The 24,934-nt window shown below is 41.1% G+C and overlaps 1 protein-coding gene across 6 annotated transcripts in view; it reads right to left on the reverse strand.

Moving 5' to 3' along the window:
* The window catches only part of GALNT1 (polypeptide N-acetylgalactosaminyltransferase 1), a 139,831-nt gene that overhangs the window by 31,543 nt on the left and 83,354 nt on the right, over positions 1 to 24,934 (reverse strand). For 5 of the 6 annotated variants that reach the window (XM_055234393.2, XM_063640204.1, XM_063640206.1 and 2 more), the window contains 2 exons: positions 8,573 to 8,739; positions 2,780 to 2,987 (listed from right to left, as the gene is read on the reverse strand). In XM_055234393.2, coding sequence (XP_055090368.1) covers positions 2,780 to 2,987; positions 8,573 to 8,739 — 375 coding nt within the window. The remainder of the gene's footprint in view (positions 1 to 2,779; positions 2,988 to 8,572; positions 8,740 to 24,934) is intronic. The other variant, XM_063640210.1, reaches the window with a different exon arrangement.

Here is a 24,934-nt window from a genome sequence, read left to right on the forward strand (position 1 = left end):
TTTACAGTTCCATATCAATGCTAGAATTGGCCTGTACAGTCTCTCAAAGAAAATTCTGTGGAGATTTCAATTGGAAATGCACTGAATTTATATATGAATTTGGGTAGAATTGATACTCTTATGATATTGACTTTCCTATCCATCTCTCTCTCAAGATTTTTTTGTGAATTTCAGTAAATATTTTGATAAACATATTCCTATATGTAGTCTATGACTTCCATTGCTATTACAAATGGTATCTTTTCTTTTTACATTATATTTTCTAAGTATTCCTTGTTGGTGTGAAATAAACTTTTCTTTTTTTGGAGTTGGAGTCTCACTCCTGTTGCCCAGGCTAGAGGGCAGTGGTGCACTCTTGGCTCACTGCAGCCTTGACTTCCTGAGTTCAAGTGATCCTCCCGCCTCAGCCTCCCAAGTAGTTGGGACTACAGGCATGCACCACCATGACTGGCAAATTTTTTGTATTTTTAGCAGAGATGGGGTTTTGCCATGTTGGCCAGGCTGGTCTCAAACTCCTGGGTTCAGGTGATCTGCCTGCCTCGGTCTCCCTAAGAGCTGGGATTACAGGCGTGAGCCATTGCTCTAGCCTGAACTTTTCTATAGTAATCTCGTGTTTGGCAACACTGCTAAATTCTTATTGTTTCTATTATTTTATGTATAGATTCGTTTTCTTCACAAACACATACACAATTGACAACAATGCTTTTCCTTTTTCCAATAAATAAATGTTCTTTATTTATTGTAGTACTGCAAAATCTAAGAAAGACTTCTAATAATACTAACTGGTGATTGAGGACATTAACATCTTGTTCCACATCTTTTAAAAAACTGCTTTCAACATTTCTCCATTAACATGATTTCTGCTTGCAAAGGCTTTTTTTTTTTTTTTTAAGCTGTCCTTTCTTAGATTAGTAAACTTCCACAGTATAATAGTTTGCTAAGTATTTTCTAATAATAAATTCATGTTAAATTTCAGTGAACCCTTTTTCAGTATCTATGGGAGTGATCAGAGGTGTTTAGTAAGTTTGTAATCACAGTTTTAAAAATACATTAATGGGATGTATTAAATGAATTACTTTTGTAATATTACGCTAAACCAAGCAGTCACGATATCATGATGTTTTTTATGCGCACGCGCGCGTGTGTGTGTGTATACTGCTGGTTCAGTTTGCTGGTATTGTGAGATTTTTGTACTAGCATTCATGAACAGGTTTGCACTGTAATTTTCCCTGTAGTACTTTTCTGGTTTTCATATCACAGTTATACCAGCCTCATAAAAAGAGTTTGGTTTGTTCCCTCTTTTTCTATATTGTTTACAAATTCTTAGGGGAGATTTGTTTCCCCTCTGCCACCACATACCAAGGTTGAGACGGCAAGTTTTCTCTGATGTGGGATTTATTTTTCATTCTTGCTTTATACTAAGATACAGATTTCAAGATCCCAGCTTTATACAGGTGTTTGCTATTAACCTTCTCACCTGAGGCAGGACCTAAGTTTTGTCTCCTATCCTTCCATCTTATTTATCTCTCAAGGCAGAAGCTTAGTGACCCCAAGGTTCAGCAGAAGCCCTACCAGCGAAACCTGGCTTTAGTGTTTGGACTGCACATTTGCTCTCACTTCTTTTCAAGATTTGCAAATTTCTTACTTTTGTGCCAACTCAATGATAAAATTTAAAATTTGTTTTGCCTTTTATCCAGCTTTTTCAGTTGGAAAAGTTATTCAGAATATCGAATCCACCATACAGCCCAAACTGGAAGTCACTGTGGTTGCTATTTCAGCTGACTCCCTTCCATACTTCTGTCATCACCTCACCTTGCTTTCTCTCTATAGGTTACGTGTTATCTTCAAGCAAGCAAATATTCCCTAAAACAGTAATCTATTATTTAAAGAAAAGAATTTACAAAGATATCCTATTCTTTTGATTCTTCAGGGCAATGTTCTTTTTTCTAAAGCTGCTCTACTTTCCCATTGATTGGCCCAATGCTGTTTTCCTATTTATTCATCTTTGAAAGGGAAAAAACGTAGATCCAGCATTTGCTATCAAACAGAATAGATGCTGTGGCTTTAGCTCCCACCATGTTCCACTTGATTAGTAAAAGTTCACTCCACTAAAATCTAAACTTAAATGTTAACATGGACAGTCTCTACCTCAAATTACAATGACAAGCAGAAATTCAACCAACATAGGTCTAGCAGACTGAAGTCAGGTTCTCTCCTGATGCACAAGAACTAAGCCTGAAATAGGGAATTCTTTGAAAAATGTGTAACATGAAAAACTATAACCATAGGTGTTCATTACACCATTGTTCTTCCTGTATTATCTAAGATTATGGTGCTTTCCATATAAAATTAAGCATTTCAGGACACAATGTGCTTCTCTCCATTCTCTTCTACTTCTGGCTGCACTATAAGCTGAGAGGATCTGTCTGTTCCAGTATTAGCTTTAGAGAGCAAGGACAAGTGAAGGATTTTATGCTGTCTTCCCTGAGTTGACCAACTATCTGTTCTGCTCCAGCTTGGTGAACACAGCATATAGTATACATTCCAACGACATGCTTCCTAATCACTCCTCATTAGCACAACAGTTTGCAAACATTCCTGCCATGCTTCAGAATGTGGTCTTCTGGATATTTTCTTTAGAGTCCTCTTCACGGATATTTTAAAGCAAACTTGGGAGGAAATTACTTTTATATTTATTTAAAAAATATAGAATGTGGCAACTCACCATATAGTTTAGGACAAATGTACTAAAAACAAACGTAAGACACCAGAAAATTACCTGTCATGTTTGATCCTGGCCAAGAGAGGCTCCAGCCATCCCACTGTACACTCACAATGGGCATCCAGGAAAGTGATCACTTGGCCTTTAGACACAGCAGCTCCTTTTAATCTAGCTCTGATCAATCCAGAACGTTGTTCCATTCGAATTACATGAACTGGTACTTTCAGTTTTTTCACATAACTCTCTAAAGGCCTTTTCAAAAAGTCTGGAAAATGAACAAAACAAAACATGAAAACCAGTGTGGCCTGGCACTATTCAGATTAAAGTAATTTTGATTTGGAAAATTTATTCAACATACCCTCACTGAACACTCTCAGCGAGGCTCCCTGACTCACAAACCCATTTTGCTAAAGGAAGCCTTTATACTCCCCAAGAGAATGGACTAGAGCTGCCTCTATTTTATTACATGCAGAATTAGGAGAGTGCCTTTGGGCTTAGACTTAACCAAGGATAGGAATACTCCTATGTTTCGCTAAGTAACTCGGTCAGACTCAATTCTTTTTCTAATCATGCTTAAGGATCAGCAATACAAAGAAAGCATTAAACCCAGACCTCAACAGAGAGAAGACACAGAATATGTAACAGCTGTAGAGTTCAGAAAACTGTGAAATTTCCTGAAAAGCAGAAACAAATTGTCTTGCTGATTACCACGGTCTTTGACTATACTTTTTTTTTTTTTTGATCAGGAGGCAGAAAGTGAGGTCACACTTGGAAAAGAAATGCTGGACTGTTAACTGCAAGGCCAAATAGAGATCCTTAAACTGACAATCAGGTGTAAGAAAAAAAGTTTAAAAAGGAAAGGGCAATTGAAGAAGAAAAGAGAAAAAGCGGGCAAAAGGGGAAAGGGAGAGTATGTGGGTGTATGAAATCAATAGCTATCCTGGAGAGTTCAGATAAGAGGTTATGCTCCTCAGGTCACAGGCAAGCATATAGGATAAGACAAACCTTACCTCTAAAGTTCACAACTGACTTTAAAAAGCAGAAAAGGTGCAACTTCCTCAAAGCAAAGAGAAAATATTTTTCAGATCAGGTTGGTTTACAGAATTTATGCTAGAGAAGCTATTGGTGGTAATATGGCCAAATGCCTTTCCAACTAGTCACCATACAATAAGTATGAGGATAATCTCTCTAGGGAAGAAAATATTTGAGATGGAACTACTGGGACCCCTAGAGAGATTATCCTCATATCTATTAATTAAATACTAAAAGTAGAGATCCAAAAGGCTTCCTATATAGTGAGGTGGAAAAGACAAATGGGAGTAAAACGATTCTTGCCTATTTGACTCAACAAGACAAAATGACTCAATAATGAAATAATTAGGGATATAAAAGCTGTAAAAGAGAAAGGCCTATGTGTCCCACTACACCAAAACACTGATCTTTCCCATTTCTGCTAATATATTTTCTAATATTTGAGCTAGAAAGTTATCTGAAAGATATCACTGTGATTTTATGAACCAAGTCTTAGGGTCAGAAGAATCTAACTTGATTCTGAGTAAAAAGGTAAGGGTAGTGCCAATCCCAGAGAAGAGCAACATTTTGTAGTAACTGTTAACATTTTGTGTCTGTTTAGCACAATGCTAACATATGTAATGCTAGTCTCATTATATATTTTATCTCATTTAATGCTCACAACGACCCTATGAAGTGTTATTATGCATACTTTAGAAATGAAAATCTAAGGCTCAGCATATTACATGAATTTGATTAAGGTGATACAGCTTAAGGGATGGATCCAAGATTCAAACCCAGGTCTGCCTGACTTTAAAGCCCATCTTTTTATCTACAACAGGAGAATCCTAGAAGGGAACTCTATAGACAGAACAATTCAGGTCTGTGGAAACACCTGATCAAGCACAAATTTAAAATACTTTGTATCCAGAATTTGACAGAATTTCATGCAGTAGGGTATAAGATACATTCTAGTACCTTAGATCAATCAAGACTGGATGTGTCATAAACAATGTGTCTCCCAACAAGTTTTTCCAAAAATATTAGTTTAAAATGTTTCTTCAGAACTAAAGCAATCTAATCCCCAAGTCCCGTGTGTCTTTGAAAGCTATAGTGTCTTGTTTATGAACCAAATTTTTTAAAAAAATGCATGATTCTGTGGTCTGGTAACTCACAAAATCTGCTCTTCCACAAATTTTCTTGGCATCTTTGTTTGACATCTTTGTTGCTTTCACACAATAACATTAGGATATAGGTGTCTTCAGTCGATACAGAATTACGGACTCAGGGCTGGGTGGGGGATTAGGAACTATCCAAGTCTCATTTTACAAAAATGAAGCCATGAGTTAAGAGATTATAGTTAGAAGCTACTATTACATCTAAAAACAAGAGAGAATCTTATAAGGACATCTTTATAACTATTGGCCTATAAATGGATCCCTATGCATTTCTCAGAGTGTGAGGTTGTCAGAGAGTGTGAACATCAGGGAAAAATTTCACTATTCACAGCAATGTCTCAGAAATATTAGCCAAAACTCTAAAGAGTAGTAGGGAAGAATAAGGAATTCAGAATCTAATAAATCTAACTCCTAATCTCTACTAAATATAAACCTCTGCTTTTTGTATAAAATGAAAAAATAATAGTCTTCTCAGATTAGAAACATTACATAAATTCTAAGTCTTAAGATAACTTTCTGAGATGAAAATTACATAACTTCTGACATAAACTAGGGATTCGTCCAAATTCTGACTTTATTACAGATCCTGTAACAGTAAAGTTGCACCAGAAGCAATCAGAAGTGAGGTACACGGCAGTTAAGACGTGAGGCTCTGGATTTATACAGGGTTTGGATACTCCTCTACCATGCTAAGCCTCATTTTCCTCATCAATAAAACAGGAATAATTATAGCACCTACTTCATACTTCTTTAATAAATAGAGTTACTCAGCAGGTTAACTTGAAATCAAGTATTCAGAGGCCATGGGCACACTATCTATGCTACACAACCCAATTAGGAAGTTTGCACAGAGAAGTAAATGTGAAGATTAAATGTACCAGTGTATATTATTCTTTCACCCATTCATTATATAATTCTAGACTGTTGTTATACAACAGGCACTGTGGGAACTGAGGAGATAATGGTGAGCAAACAGACCTGACAAAGTATACTGTCTACTGGGGGAAGGTACCTATTAAACAGACAAATAAATAATTCAAACCCTGGTTAGAGCTGCAGAGGAGTAGAGTGTTATGAGATGTTTTCAGAGGGATGTGACAGGTCTGGAGAGGTCAAGAAAGGCCTCTCTAAATACATCACATCTGAGCTGAACTCTGATGGATGATTCAATGTTAACAATGCTGGGGGGATGGTGGAGACAAATGTTCCCTAGAGAACAATGTTCCAGGGAGAGGGAACAGAATCAGTGCAAATGAAGGCCCTGAGATAGGAAGAAGGATGATACTCTTTAACAAACTGAAAGAAGAAAATTGGACAGAGTGAAGGAGTATGGGAATGGTTTGAGATGTGACTGGAGATGCCAGGTGGGGCCAGGTCATACAGGCCTTAGTGGAGGGGTTTTAATCATAGAAGCAAAATGATCAGATTTGCATGCTTTAAAAAAGCTCACTCTGGAGGCACCATGGTGAACAGATGGGAGGGGGTAAGAGTATGTGGGGACATTAGTTAGTCTATTTCCATATCCAGGTGAGAAATGATGGTGCCTTGGATGTGTCTCATGAATAGGAAAAAAAGCAGATGTAAAGAGTTACATAAAAACAAAGAGCTTGCTCTGGTTTCTGGGTCTAACAACTATGACTTAAACAATGGAGCCAAAGAAAAATACATTAGATGATTCTCAACCTGGAAAGCAAGACTGCAAATTATAACCACAAAAACAAAGATCTCGTGTCTCCCAGATATCAGAAATGGTAACCCGGATATTTGAGGCTTCCAAGGCAGGAAGATAAAGGAGAATCAGACCCCTGAGCAGAGACTCTGGAGCGGCACTCCAGGACCCTGCCTAGAGACTAAGCCTCAGGTGGAGCAGTGAGGTAGACACCTGCTCACACAAGTTTCCTCTCACAGATGTACACAGATTGGGGTGTTAGGTGAGGTCTGCATGAGGGAAAGGAAAGAGAGAACTGGTATAGGTGAGTTTCTCTGTCACTTGTTGTGGGACCCTGCACCTTTTAAATTAGGCCATATCCTACAAAAACTTATTATTCTACACAGCCTTCTTGGGCATTCACTGAACAAGAGAGAAAAACAAAGGAGGAAATGAAAAAATAATTCATTTTATCTCAGGTTAAGTATCTCTTCTGGAAGAATATATTTAATCTGGCAAATATTAACATATAAGTAAACCAAGCACAAGTCATTTGCAAGATAAATGTTTGTATATATTCCTCCTTATATTAACTTAGGTTAATTTTCTTACAGAGGGATTAACTCCTAGCAAATAGATTATCCACATGAGGTTTATACTTCTGTTGTCAACAATTATTTCTTTACGTGTGGTATTCTTAACAGCTCTCATTTCTTTTGACATGTAATTATATAATGTATTATACTATTTAAATGTCTTGTGTGATTATAAACTAGCTCTTTGATTAAAAAGGTAAGATATAAGTTACTTTAAAAGGTAGGATTTATCTTATTCTTCATTTGCACCTGTACAATCTGGCAAAGTAATAAGATTTAAATTGGTTTTATTGCATTAATTACTCCAAATAATTGATATTTGATGTGAATAAACTTAATTTCGGTTAAATGCATGTATTCAGTGTGGGCACAGGAAGGAGAAAGTATGATACTTAACTGGATCATAGCAGATGCAATGGAAGAATAGGCAAGAAAGTTGAAGATACTAGCAAAAGAGGTTAAAATGGTAGATCATTTAAGGCTGATGAAGGAAGAAAAGAAGTAGGAAATTATTTTCTGTAGCTCTAAATTTTTCTCATACGAACACAGGAACATTGGTGGAACACAAGACATCAATGATTCCTAAACAGATGAGATGAATAAGAAAATTAGGAAATACTGGGTATCTAAGTTAAGCAAGTTTCTTTACTGATGGACTAAGCGGAGCCTTTTCTATATGGTACTCTGTAATGTGAAATCTCTAGTAAGGATTCAGAATAAATAATATTGACCAAGCCACCTTTAATTAATATGTCCTTTCCCAAAGAGTATTTCATGAAACTGTTTGGGAGATTTTAAGCTTGTGAAAAATTCTGAGACTCCTAGAAGGACATGTGGGCAAGAGTCTGTACAGATTTATTATGACAGTCATATTACATCCTACCTTTTCATCCCTCCTAATCCTTTTATGCACCTAGCTATAGATCATTTCTGAAACTTAGAAATGGAGAAAATAGGGAAACCTAAGAAAAATCTGGAGAACAAAGGTTCACCCAGCTAAAGCTCCATTCTACTGTCAGAGATATTTCCTACTAAACATGGGACTACATTTCTCCATTCATGGATGTAAGCAGAATCCATTCGCTCTCTACTGACTCAATCCTGCAGCTTCTCACAGAGAAAATCCTAACAAAATGATGAGAGTTTTTTCACTGTCCTGCATAATAGTTTATGTTATAGAGCATTATTTCTTTTTGAAACAAGGTTAAGATGCAACACACATTAAATGCTAATTAAAGTAATATTTTAAGTCTCACAAGGGTGTACTTTTTTACATATGTGAATGAATCCAAATGCCATATTTTGGGGATAAATTAGATTTTGTATAAAATTATTAGGTTAAAAATTATAGCAACTAGTTTTAACCATTAGTGACAAAAGGTGTAGCAAATTATTGGCATTAAAATTTAAAATTTACCTCTTTCACTGGCATCATCTACTAGAACAATTTCTTCTATCATGTGTCTTGGTGAGCGATTAATGACACTATGGACAGTTCGCAGAAGTGTGCTCCAAGCCTCATTGTGGAAAACAATCACCACACTTGTTGTAGGAAGATTATCTGGATACACCTTTGTTTTACACCTAGAGACAAAGCAAATGCCTTTATAAAAAGTGACTGTTAAGATTGCATAATAAAGGAATCTGGACTAGAAGGGTGATAGAACAATAAAAGCAGTTTGCTCTAGTGGTGGGATCCTTGGTACCTTTTCATTTAAGTTTTGGTTAATGTTACGTGTTTAATAAATAGCACCTATTTAAAGTGATATATTTAGATTAAAATTATTTGAAAGATGTCATTTATATTCTTAAAATTAGGTACTTCCTCCTGATGAATGTTTTCAGGTGATTCATTTTAATGGAGAATGAAATAAAGCTATATTATCTACCCAAAACTGAATGTATTTCAAACACCCTATTAGACAAAAAATCAGAACCACTGGAGTTTACGTAGTTTAATAATCTAAACAAAAATACACCTTTCACAAAAGAAGAGAAATATTTAGTGAGTACCTATCATGTACCAGGCTCTTAATCTTCCTAGTCATTCTGTAAGATGGATGCTTGGAGCCACATTTTGCAGATGAGAAACAGGGCAGGGATAGCGAGGAGGCAGCAGAACCTGACTGAAGACTCCACAGCCCATGCCCTACTGCTCCAACTCTTGATGCTGCCACCTCCATAATTAAATATCAACATGTATCTCGTTCACTAAATACTATGCCTAAGCATGCAATAATCAGAAATACCAAACACACTCAAAAGATATGCACACAAAATCCACATGACAATTGTATGTTTCTAGCACTTTGTTAGGCAACAGGGTCTCTTCTTTCAACCTTGTTAGCTAGATGAAATTACTAGATAACAGCCTATCAGAGAACAGTAACAGCAATAGGTAACCTGAGATCAAGGGATGTGCTTTAGAACATAACCCCCCCCCCCCACCAAACAGTGCATATATAATTCTCTCCCAGGTATCCCCAGTTCTAACAGTTGCTCCACCCTCCTCTTTCTTCCTTTATTCCCTGCTCCCTCTCAAGCTCTTCAAACTTTCCACTCCCCAGTCTCAACTGTAATCGCCTGTCAGTGGGAGTGGAAAAAGGGAAGGATGGGGAAGAAATGAAGAAAACACAAACAAGACTCCTCTTCTGAAGCTGCTGAAAGAACTCTTCTTATCGAACACTCTACCCTAGGGCTGCCAGTTGGCAGTTGGAAGAAAAGGAAAAGGGAAGGGTAAAAAGATGACAAGGTAAAAGGGTTGAAAGAAGAAGTTACCGTAGGGGCCCCATCAGCCCTTGTCCTTTCTTTCTGCCAGGAGACAAGGAGCAACAAGTAGCTGTCCCTGTCCTTTGATATATTCCACTGCAGCCCCTCTCTCCCTCTTCACCATTCCCAAGACCCCTTTCACAGGATGGTCTCCATCTCCCACTACCAGTAACCTCCCCTCTATCCACTGATCCACAAAACCCACAGCCTCATTTCCACTTCACTGCCTGCTCCCTATGTTCACTCTAACAACCACAAGAAGGCCCACACAGCCTGCCACCCTGTCTGCAGCTCCCTCCTTCTAAGTCTAGGCTAAAGAGGTGGGGCCCAAAAGACTAGATTAGAGGGGGAAAAGATGTGTCCTCAGCAGTCCTAATAATACTTCTGAAAATAGTTTCCCATCAAAACTCTGTTATAAATGGTGGCTAGAATATTTATGTATATAATTAGTACTAGTTTCAGGTACATCATAGCTGAGCAAGCTGTATCGTGAATGCCTGATGCACAGACTCCTGGAATAAGACTCTGAAGTCAGGAATGGCCTATGTATGGGTAAAAGGGGTTCAGAAAAAGTGTTTCTTATATTATTTAGCTGAATCTTATTATGCCACACATATAATCTCTTTTCCCAAGTGAATCCTACTTTTTATTATTGTAGAATTGGGAAGCAGGAAACAGCCAAGGTGGCTATATAGCTGCTACCTTACCAAAATAAAATAAAATAATAAAATCAAGTGATGCATGAAAGATGTACAGTGTACAAATGGTACTGTTAGCCATGTCTATGGCTAGGAAACAGAAAGGAAGACAGAAGAATATGGAGACAGCAGATTCTGCAGAAGAGAAGTGATAACCCAAATTTACTACTTGTATAATGTGTTAAAGAATAAAATTCTAAAACTGTATGGAAAGGAAGTAAGATTATAAGAACAACAGAAAGAAACTGGATGGAAGAATCAGAGAGAGAAGCAACATTAGGATCCAGAAGAACAGATGATAAAAAGGAAATAACCTTTTAAATCAAATAGTTAATCAGAGACCAAATTCATAAGTTAATGTTCTCTCAAAGCAAATGAGGAAATATAGAGAAAATATTAAACAACCATAATTAACCTCAGAACAGGTACAAACACACATAAACACACACCCCTAACCTGGAAGAGCCACAAGGCACTTGAGAAGAACCAAACAGCCCGTTAGCATTCTAGCTAAGCTTTTCCAATCACGAAACCACCTGTCCTTTCGTGTTTTGGCGTTTGAAGTGGGTAGGGGGATGGGTTCATACAACACAGAGCTGAGAAAGAGCAGAAAGGCCACAGGCCATGTTCAGGAAGCAGCTTTCTTCCACACTTGCCCAAGTGAGACTTTTATCCTCCGTTATGAAAACTAGCCAGTGTAAGTTTATGCTAATTTCTTTTTTTTTTTTTTTGCGATCTCGGCTCACTGTAAGCTTCGCCTCCCAGGTTCATGCCATTCTCCTGCCTCAGCCTCCCCAGTAGCTGGTCCTACAGGTGCCCGCCACCATGCCCGGCTAATTTTTTGTATTTTTAGTAGAGACGGGGTTTCACCGTGTTAGCCAGGATGGTCTCAATCTCCTGACCTCGTGATCTGCCTGCCTCGGCCTCCCAAAGTGCTGGGATTATAGGCATGAGCAACCGGGCCCTGCCAGTTTATGCTAATTTCTAAAAGTTACATATAGGTTTAACAGCAAAGTATAGGTTAGGAAGAAAGGGAAGAGTCTTAACTTTCTATTGAAATATATACATACAAAAAGTTCACAAATCATAAGTGTAGAGCTGAATGAATTTCCACAGTGAAAGCATCAAGTAGTCAGCACCCAGATGAAGAAATAGACCATTACCAATACCCCAGAGGCTTCCTTTGTGTCGCTGTCCAAGGTAACCACTTTACAGGACTTGCAGTACTACTGCTGAGTTTTGCCTGATTTTTTGAACATTACTTAAAGGGAACAATATAAAGCAACAGTTCTCAAACTTTTTGACTTATAATCCCTTTACACACTTAGAAACTGAGGACCCCAAAGGGCTTTTCTTTATGTGGATTATGGCTATTAACGTTTACCATCATAAATTAAAACAATTTTTAAAACGCAAGTATCCACAAACACATAATACATTAGCTCTTGGAGATGACTCATCATTGCCATGTAGTGTACCCATTATCAATTTATTGCCTCTTAGTTCCAAATATACCTTTTATTACCTGCACTGTGATAATGAAACTGGCCCCTATAAGCATTTCTCCTTTGCAGTACGCATGATGCATGCATAAGCTCTGTAGGTAGAAGGTACTGCAGGGACAATGCAGGAGGAAGAAACTTCCCTCCCCGGTTCCAGTGTGCTTCCATTTGTTTTCCTCTCCCTCATACTGTGCGGTTGCCAGTGGAAGGTGGTGGATACCCAGGGCATTCACCCCGCTGAGCTTCAGTAGCACCCCCACAACAACAGACCACATATATTATGGTAGTCCCATATTATTATAATGGAGCTGAAAAATACCTATGGCCTAGCGTCACTGTAGCCACCATCAACATACTAGCATAATTACTTAATCTGCAAAATACATTTAGAAGAGCCTAAGTGTGCAGTGTTGATAAAGTCTACAGTAGTGTATACAGTAATGTCTTAGGCCTTCACATTCACTCAGTACTCACTCACTCACCCAGAGCAAGTTCCACTTCTGCAAGCTCCATTCATGGTAAGTGCCCTATACAGGTGTACCACTTTTCATCTTTTATACCATATTTATACTGTATCTTTTCTATGTTTAGATACACAAACACTATTGTACTACAGTTGCCTACAGTATTCAGTATAGAAATATACTATGCAGGTTAACAGACTGGGAGTAATAGGCTATACCATACAGCCTAGGTGTGTAGTAGGCTGTACCATCTAGGTTCGTGTAAGTACACTCTATAGTTTACACAATGACAAAATTGTCTAATGACCTATTTCTCAGAACATACCCCAGTCATTAAATAACACATGACTGTACCTAACAATTCAGAAATATAGAACTACAGAAGTCGCTTGGTATTTACTATTACTAATATTTTTCAATTGTTATAGTCCTACTCTGGCTGGATACAGTGGCTCACGTCTGCAATCCAGCACTTTGCAAGGCTGTGGTAGGAGGATCACTTGAGCCCAGGAGTTTGAGACCAGCCTGGGCAACAAAGTGAGACCCCATCTCTAAAAAAGTCCTATTCTATTTATCCTATCTCAGGGCACTGGCCTGAAAAGGTCCTGCTGACTTTTTATTAAGTTCCTGAAACTGCATTAAGAGGTTTAAATATATTATCTCATGTATGCTTATAACAACCCTAAGACAGAGGAATTACTCTCCAAATTTTACAGATGAGGAAACTGAGGCTTAAAGTAATAAAGTAGATTGCTCATGATAGCAGCTAGTAAGTAACAGAACTACAAGTTGAATCTACAACTTACACTGCTTATCAATCATCCATGTATATGTCAAGAACTACAGTATGAAAGAGCCAAGAAAAGAAGAATTTTCAAGAAATTTCCACATCAAGGTGACTATGCATGTATAATCCAATGCTCTCCTCCATGTCCTTTCAAGCTGTGATTTTCAATGAACTCTTTTTCTCCCATTAAATTTCATCTGTCACTAGCATTTATCAATGACAACTCAATATTTCATAAGACGTCTGGCTACCTGCCAGGCAGTATTTGGCAATGTTACAAAATTTCTCCTCTGTATACTCTCATTCAGAGAAGATCAACTAAAATCTAACCATAAAAGTAAGGGCAAAGCACAGTGATTCAGAGCACATATTTTGTCCCTGAGACCTAGGTTCAAATTTCACTTGCCTCACTTACTAACTATACTTTGGACAAATCATTTAATTTCCCTAAGTCCAAGTTTCCCCATTTGTAAACTGAGCACATTACTACTACTTTGCCCAACTGTTTGAATATGACGATGTGTATAATACTGGTATATAATAAAGCATTCAATAAATGCTATTAAAATTACTTTTTAAATATCTAAGACTAACTATATAGGATGCATTTGGCTTACTAAATGATTTGGAATCTGTCTTACACTTGCTTCCCTAAGATCACACATTAGAAAAGTTATTCAGGGACTGTTACTTCTATTTAACTCTTCTGAACAGTGTAATAATGTCATTCTTCCTTCCAGTTTCCTTCAGGAAACGTGCACTTAGAGACTGTACAAGGCAGTAGAAGTTATTGGCAGACAGGATGATCTGGACACAGCCAGCTACACACCAGTTAAGCCCATGTCTTAGAACATAAGCAAGGTTTCCTGGGTTCCAAAAGGTGGTGAAAAAGCTGCACTCCAGGGGCCATCCCACACCATTCTTCCTTCCACCTCGGGGAGCAGGAATGGAAAGTAGCTGACTACCTCTGTCCAGCACAGCTGAGGCTTAAGAAAATACTATCTAATATTTACCATTTGGTATTTCATTGTGAATCTGCTTTGGAAGTCAGGAAATGAGTAGAAAAATAAAGAAAAAAAAAGTGGAGATGGAAAAGTCCCTTTGGAGTCAGCTTCTCCTGAGAATCAAACAGGGACCTGGAGCCTACTCCTTGAACAGAGGCCTTCTCTGTATCCTAGATTCCAGGAAGTGTGCAAAGCACTTTACAAATCCTCACAACCACCCCTGTAATTCTCCTTATCTTAGAGATAAGGACCTGAGGTATAGAAAAGTCAGGCAACTTGTCCTAAAGCACATAGCCAGTAAATGGCAGAGCCAGACTTGGACTTTGCCACTATCAAGATACTAATGAGAAATTTACCTAGAGACAATTTGAAAAGGAACAAACAGAGAAAAAATAAGAGTATAGATTGAGAAGCTCTAGTATATGCATATAAGTAGCTCCAAAAGAACAGATTGGAGGAAATAGTGAAGCAGCAGTATTTGAGATTACAGCTAGGAATGTCCCACAATTGAAGAATAATATCAGTGCTCACATCAAAAGTACACTATGTGCACTGAACATGTAGGTACATAAAGATAAATCTACACCTTGATAATTACAATATACCTCGGTCTTACTAATAAAGGAAAAGTATACGGCTTCCAAACCAAGAGACAGAAAAACATGAATACTAAAACTTTACCAGTTGAAACTGTATCACTTAGAAAAGCAGGAAAGGAAGAAAATGAAAAAGATACTAAACAGAAAGCAAGATTTATTAAGTCAAACTTCATGAAATTGTCATTTTCATAGGTCAAAAGTGGTTGAATATCAATTTCATGATTCAACCTAAAAGAAGTTCAAATATATCAAGTCATAATACACGTAGATCAAGTAATAATATACACAAAAGTCACCTATTAAAAACCAAAGATTAAATCTAAAATACAGAGTCCCAGCCCGGGAAACGTGTCGTGAGACCCTCATTTCTACAAAACATTTAAAAAATTAGCCAAGTGTAGTGGTATGTACCTGTAGCCCTTGTTACTCAGGAGGCTGAGGTGGGATGACTGTTTGAGCCCAGGAGGTTGAGGCTGCAGTCAGCTGTGACTGCGCCACTGCACTCCAGCCTGGGCAACAGAGGAAGACCCTGTCTCTCAAAAATATGTATGTGTGTATATACAGAGTGAGAGTCCATTCAATTGTAGGCTGCCTATGAACATGAGCACGAGAGAAGCAAAAAATTAAATACATAAATGGTAGGCTGTCATTTAAAAGAAAAAAAAGTCCAACCATCTAGTAGAAATACACCTAAAACAAAGTCCTTTCCTACCCCAAGATCATAAAGATATTTTCTCCTATGTGATCTTTTAGGGCTTTGCTGGTTTGCCTTCACATTTATTTCAGGTAATACATATAAAATTGATTTTTCTGTATGATGTGCGGTAAAGATGCAGTTTTTTTGTCTTGAATTATATCAAGTTGACCCAGCATCATTCATTTGTTCATTTTTTAGATCATCCTTCTACTGCCACATAGTGCCACCTTTGTCCTAAACCAAGTGTTCAAGTATGTACGGGACTGGTCATGAACTTGATTTGTGTTCCACTGATCTGCTTGTCTATCCTTGCAACAATACCACATTATCTTAATTATTACAGCTTTCTAAGAAATCTTAATAATTCTATAAGAATGTCTAGCTCTTCCAGGTCTTTGCATTTCCTGTCACATTTGAGAATCAACTTGTCAAATTACACATGCATATGTGGTTATGATTGGGACTCCATCAAATCTACTAATGAATGTAGAAAGAACCAACATCTTTATAATATTAAGGAGTCTGACCCCATGAATGTGGGATAGTTCTCCATTTATTTAGGTATTTAATTTTTCTTTGCTTTAGAATTTACTCTGAAGAGCCTTTCTTGGATATTTGATATTTTCAGATTGCATTATAAGTAATATTTAAAATTGTTTTATTTTCTAGCTTTTGTAAGAAAACAACATATAGAAATGCAATGTATTTTTCTTTTTAATATTGACCTTAAAACCTTCAACCTTGCTGAATATGCTTTTTTTTTTTTTTTTTTTTTGAGACAGAGTCTCACACTGTTGCCGAAGCTGGAGTGCAGTGTGGCGTAATCATGGCTCACTGCAATCTCGAACTCCTGAGCTCAAGATATCCTTCTGCCTCAGCCTCCTGAGTAGCTGGGACTACAGACATGCACCACTGTGTCCAGCTAATTATTTTTTTGTAGAGATGGGGTCTCATCATGTTGCTCAGGCTGGTCTTGAATTCCTGGACTCAAGCAATCTTCCTGCTTCAGGTGCCCAAAATGCTAGGGTTACAGGTGTGAGTCACTGTGCCTGGTCTCTAAACACTTTTTATTCTAATCCTCTAATTCTTTTGGATTTTTGTTATACACAATCATGTTAACCGCAAATAATAAAATTTTAATGAACTTCTTAATAAATTTTAATTCCTCTCTTCCAATCCTTATAACAGTTACTTCTTTTGCTTGCCTCCTTACACTGGCTAAGACCTCCAGTATGATGCTGAACAGAAGTGGTGTTAACATGCATCTGTGTCATGTTCCAGATCTCAAAGGGAAAGCTTTCAACATTACTATTAAATATAGATATTTGCTGGGAGGGTTTTATTTTTCTAGAAATCTTTTGTCAGATTAAAGAAGTTCCCTTCTATTCCTAGTTTGCTAAGGGGTTTTATCATGACAGTGACAAATTTTATCAAATGTTTTTCCTGTATCTAATGAAATGATCACATAACTTATCACCTGTTTTCCTATAAATGTGGTGAATCTAAATGATCTTCAAATCTTAAACCAACTTCACACGCCTGGAATAAACCAGTTTATTTTTAATGTATTATTTATTCTATATAGTGTTGGATTTCACTTATAAATCTGCATCTATGTCGAGATTACTGGTCTGTAATATTTCTTTGTTGTAATAACCTTGTCGGATTTTCATATCAAGATCATGCTGATTTCATGAAATAAGATGGATATGTTGCTTCCTTTTCATTGGCAAAGCCATCTATGCCTGGAAGTCTGTGTTTACGTCTGACTGTGTGAGTGTCTGTGTGTAAAGATTTTTTTTTTTTCTTCGAGATAGAGTCTCTGTAGCCCAGGCTGGAATGCAGTGGCGTGATCTGGGCTCACTACAAGCTCTGCCTCCCCAGCTCACGCCATTCTTCTGCCTCAGCCTTCTGAGTAGCTGAGACTACAGGTGCATGCCACCACACCTGGCTAATTTTTTGTAGTTTTAGTAGAGACGGAGTTTCACCATGTTAGCCAGGATGGTCTTGATCTCCTGACCTCATGATCTGCCTGCCTCGGCCTCCCAAAGTGCTGGGATTACAGGCGTGAGCCACCATGCCCGGCTGTGTGTAATGATTTTAAATAATTAATTCTACTTAATAGCTATAGAACTTGTATTTTCTTTTCTCTGATGTCAATTTTACTAAGTTATATTTTTCTAGGAACTACTAATTTCATCTAAATTTTAAAAAATTGGGATGTTATTTATAATATTCACTTATAATCTTATCTTTATGTCATTGTGGTAACACTTACCATGAGATCTACCCTTTTAATAGATTTTTAAGGGTACAATGCAGTATTGTTATCTACAGGCACAATACTGTATAGCAGATATCTAGTCCTTATTCATCTTTCATAACTGAAACTTTATGCCCACTAATCAGCATCTCCTCATTTCTCCCCTGCCACCAGACCCTGGCAACTATTCTACACCCTGCCTCTATGAGTTTGACTATTTTAAAAAACCTCATATAATCTACGTATAATCTTTCAAATGTCTGCAAGACGTGAAGGGATGCTGTCATTTTCATACCATTATTTGCTATTTAAGAGAGTGTTTTTTGATTTTGTTGATTTTTTTCCAAAGAACTTTCGGCTTTGTTGAGCCTCTATACTCGATGTTTGTATTCTACTTTATAATTTCTCATCTTTGTGATATATTATCTTTTAAGGTCTGGATCTGTAATGACACCACCTTTCACTTCTTTTATGGATTTGTGACTCTCATTTTCTTGATTAGTCAATTTTATCATTTTTTTCCCATGAACTTTTGACTTTGCTGTTCCTCTACTGTACATTATTTCCTAAGTTTCCAAGCTTTAAGTTTCCACTCTTCCTTCTACTTATTCTCTTTAATGTGTTTCTTTTCTAATTTCTTAAGATGGTTAGTTGAGTAATTTTCCATCTTCTTTTTTAAAAAGTCATATGCACTTAAAGGTATATATTATCACCTAAGCATGGAATTAGCTACATTTCATAAGTTTTGATATGCAGCATTCACATTATCAACTTTGATAACATATTTTCTTCCTCAATGCACTTAATGCCTAACTAACAGGAACTACAAAAAGAGAAAATAGACAAATGAAACATGTAATGAACCTGTCCAATAACAATGCATATTATGGGCCAGATCTCACACCTTTAATACCACAAGCACACAATTTTACTAGACTTTAAGGATATTGGTACAATATGCCTTTAGGTCTAACTACCAATTCACAGGACAGGGAACTGAAGAACATGTTCAAATGACACCACAGTGATGCAGTCAGCAAAATGTAGGCTGAGAAAAGATGTAAGGCATTCTACCTGGATTCTTCAAATAATAAACTGCAAGGAAAAAAGATAGAGAAGGAACCTACAGACTAAAAGAGACTTGAGAATATCCACCAGCTGTAATTTTGATCCTGACAGCTACACTATAAAAAAAGAAATATATATGTCATAACTAGGGAAGTTTGAATATTAACTGGGTATTTTGTGATATGAAGGGATCATTGTTTATGTTATTTTTCGGGGTGAAAATGGTATAATGATTTTTATTTTTCTTTTCTATGAGTCCTTATCTTTCAGAGATACATACTGAAATATTTAGAAATGTTTTGTCTTTGCTTGGGGCTGGAGAATATGCTTCTAACCTTACTTACCTGGTTGTTCACAAAAAGCCATAAACCACACAGGTGTTGACATAGGGCTGCTCCTATTGTGTCAGGGGCTTATTCCACAGCAAATGATCACAGCAAGAGTAAAAGACCAACATGGAAGCCACAGCATATCTGATAACATAATATGAAGGAGATACTCCATTTTACTTGCACCATGTTCTATTGCTCACACAGACCAATCTTAGTGCAACATGGAGACTACAAAGAGGTGTGAATACCAAGAGGCAAAGATTGTTGGGGGACATCTCAGAGGGTATAAGAATTCATAAGACAAAACCATTAGGAATTGTTGAAGCTGGGTGGTAAATACATGAGGGTTCATTACATTATTATCTCTATTTTTGTATACATTTGAAATTTTCCATAATAAAAAGTCTTCTAAAACTTTTTTTTAAAAAAGGGTATCAGTCCAGAGATGCAGTGAAGATATAAAAAGGCTACTCAGTGGTGGTAGTGACTCTGCACTACCTCCTAGGCAGCCCAGTCCCACAGAGACCCAGCGGTTGGCCAGAAGGAGTGTGTACTGGCAGCTTTCACAAAAGTGGACTTCGTCAAGTCTGAAGAGTCTTCATCAAGTATGAAACTTGGTGCACAAGCATTTGTATCACACCATTTCAACACTGCTCCTAATACCACAAAGCTGTTCAATGTCCAAAAACTGGTGACTTACAATGCACTTAAAAGGTACTCATTAATAAAAGTATCTTCAAAAGCCACATAAAGACAAAAAGACATAAATGTTTAATAAAATGTGTTGAGAGTGATGATATACTTAGGGGGGTTATTAAAATGACAAAAACAATTCTACCAGAAACAATAATATTTGATTGAGGCTCGAAGTAAGTGTAAGGTTGTTTACAATACAGGCATCGTTTTAACTGTAGACTGTGGTGAGTCTATAGTTTTCTTCAACGATGTTTAAGTTTTCAGGAAAGCAAACGGTTTGTGAAAAATCTTTACAAATTAAGCTTCTCTTGACTGATCTCCACTTAATCAACTTGCTGGATAAAGAGATACTCTTCATCTCCTTGGTTTAATTTTTACATGCACAATATTCAACAGTTATCTTATTATGACTTATTCATGGCTAAGCCATATAGTAGTAAACTATGATTACTTTTGTTTTCTCTGAACAATTTTTTTAAAGTTTTCCCTGAAGGTAATGCTCATTTAATTTTTTTCTTACTATGGTTTTCTATGTATTTCAATCCCAAACTTCCTATCAATTGTCTAAATCTACTCTAGACACTCAGCCATATCAGGTGTAACTTCAATGGCATCTTCTTGAAGTCTCTCTGGAATTTTCTCACTGGCTCCATCTGGGCTGGTCGCCTCTGCCTGTGCAACTCTCACTCAGGCTCTCCCTTCATCATCTTCTGGTCATTCCTACCATTTCTCACACAAGCTGAATCTTCTGTTTTTTACATTCTATGTTTTTCTTGTCCTTGTTTTATTTAAAACCAAGGTTTTATTTTATTTTTTTGTTTGTTTGTTTGTTTTTTATTAATTTTTGCATACAAAAACAACATTTTCTAAAAATACATACAAACAAAAAGATGCATATCAAACATATTAGGAAGGTTGCACATGGGAAGTCGGGGAATAGAAATGGGGGGTGGGAGTTAAAATAAATGAGAGAGGGACTTTATATGGATCAGTGATAATAACTCAATCCTCTATTTGACAAAGAAGAGGGAGAAGGAAGAGGAAGAAAAAGAAAGTGGGATAAAGGATCAGAAAGGGAAGAAAATAGAAAAAATTAGAGTATGACTTCAGGGTAGACCTGTTTTGTTGTCACTGAGTTGGTTGGTTGGTTTGTCTGTTGTATTCTTCATGTTTCGCCAAGTTGGCCAGACTGGTCTCGAACTCCTAGCCCGAAGTGATCAACCCGCCTCGCCCCCCAGAGTGCCGGGACCACAGGCGTGAGCCACCACGTCCAGCCCCCACATTGCTTCTGGCCTCCGTGGTAGACCTCCCAGACGGAGCGGCCAGGCAGAGGAGCTCCTCACTTCTACCCAGACATGGGGCGGCCGGGCAGAGGAGCTCCTCACTTCCCAGACGGGGCGGCCAGGCAGAGACGCTCCTCACTTCTTCCCAGACGATAGGTGGCCGGGCAGAGGTGCTCCTCACTTCCCAGACGATGGGTGGCCGGGCAGAGGCGCTCCTCACTTCCCAGACGATGGGTGGCCGGGCAGAGGCGCTCCTCACTTCCCAGATGGGCCGGCCGGGCAGAGGCGCTCCTCACCTCCCAGACGATGGGTGGCCGGGCAGAGGCGCTCCTCACCTCCCAGACGATGGGCGGCCGGGCAGAGGCGCTCCTCACCTCCCAGACGATGGGCGGCCGGGCAGAGGCGCTCCTCACTTCCTCCCGGACGGGGCGGCCGGGCAGAGGCCCTCCTCACTTCCTCCCGGACGGGGCAGCCGGGCAGAGGCGCTCCTCACTTCCTCCCGGACGGGGCGGCCGGGCAGAGGCGCTCCTCACTTCCTCCCGGACGGGGCGGCCGGGCAGAGGCGCTCCTCACTTCCTCCCGGACGGGGCGGCCGGGCAGAGGCGCTCCTCACTTCCTCCCGGACGGGGCGGCCGGGCAGAGGCGCTCCTCACTTCCTCCCGGACGGGGCAGCCGGGCAGAGGCGCTCCTCACTTCCTCCCGGACGGGGCGGCCGGGCAGAGGCGCTCCTCACTTCCTCCCGGACGGGGCGGCCGGGCAGAGGCGCTCCTCACTTCCTCCCGGACGGGGCGGCCGGGCAGAGGCGCTCCTCACTTCCTCCCGGACGGGGCGGCCGGGCAGAGGCGCTCCTCACTTCCTCCCGGACGGGGCGGCCGGGCAGAGGCGCTCCTCACTTCCTCCCGGACGGGGCGGCCGGGCAGAGGCGCTCCTCACTTCCTCCCGGACGGGGCGGCCGGGCAGAGGCGCTCCTCACTTCCTCCCGGACGGGGCGGCCGGGCAGAGGCGCTCCTCACTTCCTCCCGGACGGGGCGCCCGGGCAGAGGCGCTCCTCACTTCCTCCCGGACGGGGCGCCCGGGCAGAGGCGCTCCTCACTTCCTCTCGGACGGGGCGGCTGGGCAGAGGCGCTCCTCACTTCTTCCCGGACGGGGCGGCCGGGCAGAGGCGCTCCTCACCTCCCAGACGATGGGTGGCCGGGCAGAGGCGCTGCTCACCTCCCAGACGATGGGTGGCCGGGCAGAGGCACTCCTCACTTCCCAGACGGGGCGGCCGGGCAGAGGCGCTCCTCGCTTCCCAGACGGTGGGTGGCCGGGCAGAGGCGCTCCCCACCTCCCAGATGGGGCGGCCGGGCAGAGGCGCTCCTCACTTCTTCCCGGATGGGGCGGCCGGGCAGAGGCGCTCCTCACTTCTTCCCGGACGGGGCGCCCGGGCAGAGGCGCTCCTCATTTCTTCCCGGACGGGGCGGCCGGGCAGAGGCGCTCCTCACTTCCCAGACGGGGCAGCCGGGCAGAGGCGCTCCTCACTTCCCAGACGGTGGGTGGCCGGGCAGAGGCGCTCCTCTCTTCCCGGACGGGGCGGTCGGGCAGAGGCGCTCCTCATTTCCTCCCGGACGGGGCGGCCGGGCAGAGGCGCTCCTCACTTCCCAGACGGGGCAGCCGGGCAGAGGCGCTCCTCACTTCCCAGACGGTGGGTGGCCGGGCAGAGGCGCTCCTCTCTTCCCGGACGGGGCGGTCGGGCAGAGGCGCTCCTCATTTCCTCCCGGACGGGGCGGCCGGGCAGAGGCGCTCCTCACCTCCCAGACGGGGCGGCCGGGCAGAGGCGCTCCTCACTTCCCAGACGGGGTGGCCGGGCAGAGGCGCTCCTCACTTCCCAGACGATGGGTGGCCGGGCAGAGGCGCTCCTCACTTCCCAGACGGGGCGGCCGGGCAGAGACGCTCCTCACTTCCCAGACGGTGGGTGGCCGGGCAGAGGCGCTCCTCACTTCCCAGACGGTGGGTGGCCGGGCAGAGGCGCTCCTCACTTCCCAGACGGTGGGTGGCCGGGCAGAGGCGCTCCTCACTTCCCAGACGGTGGGTGGCCGGGCAGAGGTGCTCCTCACTTCCCAGACGGGGTGGCCGGGCAGAGGCGCTCCTCACTTCTTCCTGGACGGGGCGCCCGGGCAGAGGCGCTCCTCATTTCTTCCCGGACGGGGCGGCCGGGCAGAGGCGCTCCTCACTTCCCAGACGGGGCAGCCGGGCAGAGGCGCTCCTCACTTCTTCCCGGACGGGGCGGCCGGGCAGAGGCGCTCCTCGCTTCTTCCCGGACGGGGCGGCCGGGCAGAGGCGCTCCTCGCTTCTTCCCGGACGGGGCGGCCGGGCAGAGGCGCTCCTCGCTTCTTCCCGGACGGGGCGGCCGGGCAGAGGCGCTCCCCACCTCCCAGATGGGGCGGCGGCCGGGCAGGGGCTGCAATCCCAGCACCCTGGTAGGCCAAGGCAGGCGGCTGGGGGGCGGAGGCTGCCGCGAGGCCAGACCACGCCACCGCACTCCAGCCTGGGAAACACCGAGCACTGGGTGAGCGAGACTCCGTCTGTAGTCCCAGTACGTCGGGAGGCTGAGGCGGGCAGAGCACTTGGCGTGAGGAGCTGGCGACCAGCGTGGCCAAGATGGCGAACGCGTGCCTGCAGCGAAAGGAGAAAAGGCAGGCAGCGGTGGCGCGCGCCGGCAGTCCCAGGCAGTCCGCGGCGCGGGCAGCAGCAAGCCGAGTAGATTGTAGCCTGGGCCAGAGAGGGAAAAGAAGAAAAAGAAAGAAAGAAAGAAAGAAAAGAAAAGAAGGAAAGAGAGAAAGAAAGAAAGAAAGAAAGAAAGAAAGAAAGAAAGAAAGAAAGAAAGAAAGAAAGAAAGAAAGAAAGAAAGAAAGAAAAAAGAAAGGAAAGAAAGGAAAGAAAGGAAAGAAAGGAAAGAAAGGAAAGAAAGGAAAGAAAGGAAAGAAAGGAAAGAAAGGAAAGAAAGGAAAGAAAGAAAGGAAAGAAAGAAAGGAAGGAAGGAAGGAAGAAAGAAAAAGGAAAGAAAGGAAAGAAAGGAAAGAAAGGAAAGAAAAGAAAGAAAAGAAAGAAGAAAACCAAGGTTTTAAATGGTAGTGTCCTATCTCTAGTAACTTCCTGATAATGGATGCTTGGCAGTTCAATGTTCTGAGATCTTGCATGTCCAGACATATCCTTATTTAACCTGTGTACTTTATTGCAAGTTTGGCTGAATATAACATTTAGATTGGAAATTATTTTCTTTTAGAGTTTTGTTCCTTTGTTTCTAGAGTTTCTGAGAAGTCTGAAGGCATTCTGATTAATAACCCTTTGACTGTGACCTGCTTTCGCCTCTTAAGAAACCTGTAAAAGGTCTTTTTTTCCCCTTTGGGGGTTGAAATCCTCAGTGTTCTGAAAGTCACAATGTCTTGGAGTGCAATCTATTTTCACCTATTGTCCCAAAAAGTTGGTGGGCTCTTTCAATTTGAAAATTTGTGCAGTTCAGTTATGGAAAATTTTGTGAATAAATTTTCTCTTCCCTATTTTTAAAATTCTTTTTGAGACTCCTATTATTAAAATATTGGATTTCTTGATTGTCATTTCAATGTTCATATAATTTT

This window comes from Symphalangus syndactylus, chromosome 1, assembly GCF_028878055.3.
Source record: "Symphalangus syndactylus isolate Jambi chromosome 1, NHGRI_mSymSyn1-v2.1_pri, whole genome shotgun sequence".
Taxonomy (NCBI): Eukaryota; Metazoa; Chordata; class Mammalia; order Primates; family Hylobatidae; genus Symphalangus; species Symphalangus syndactylus.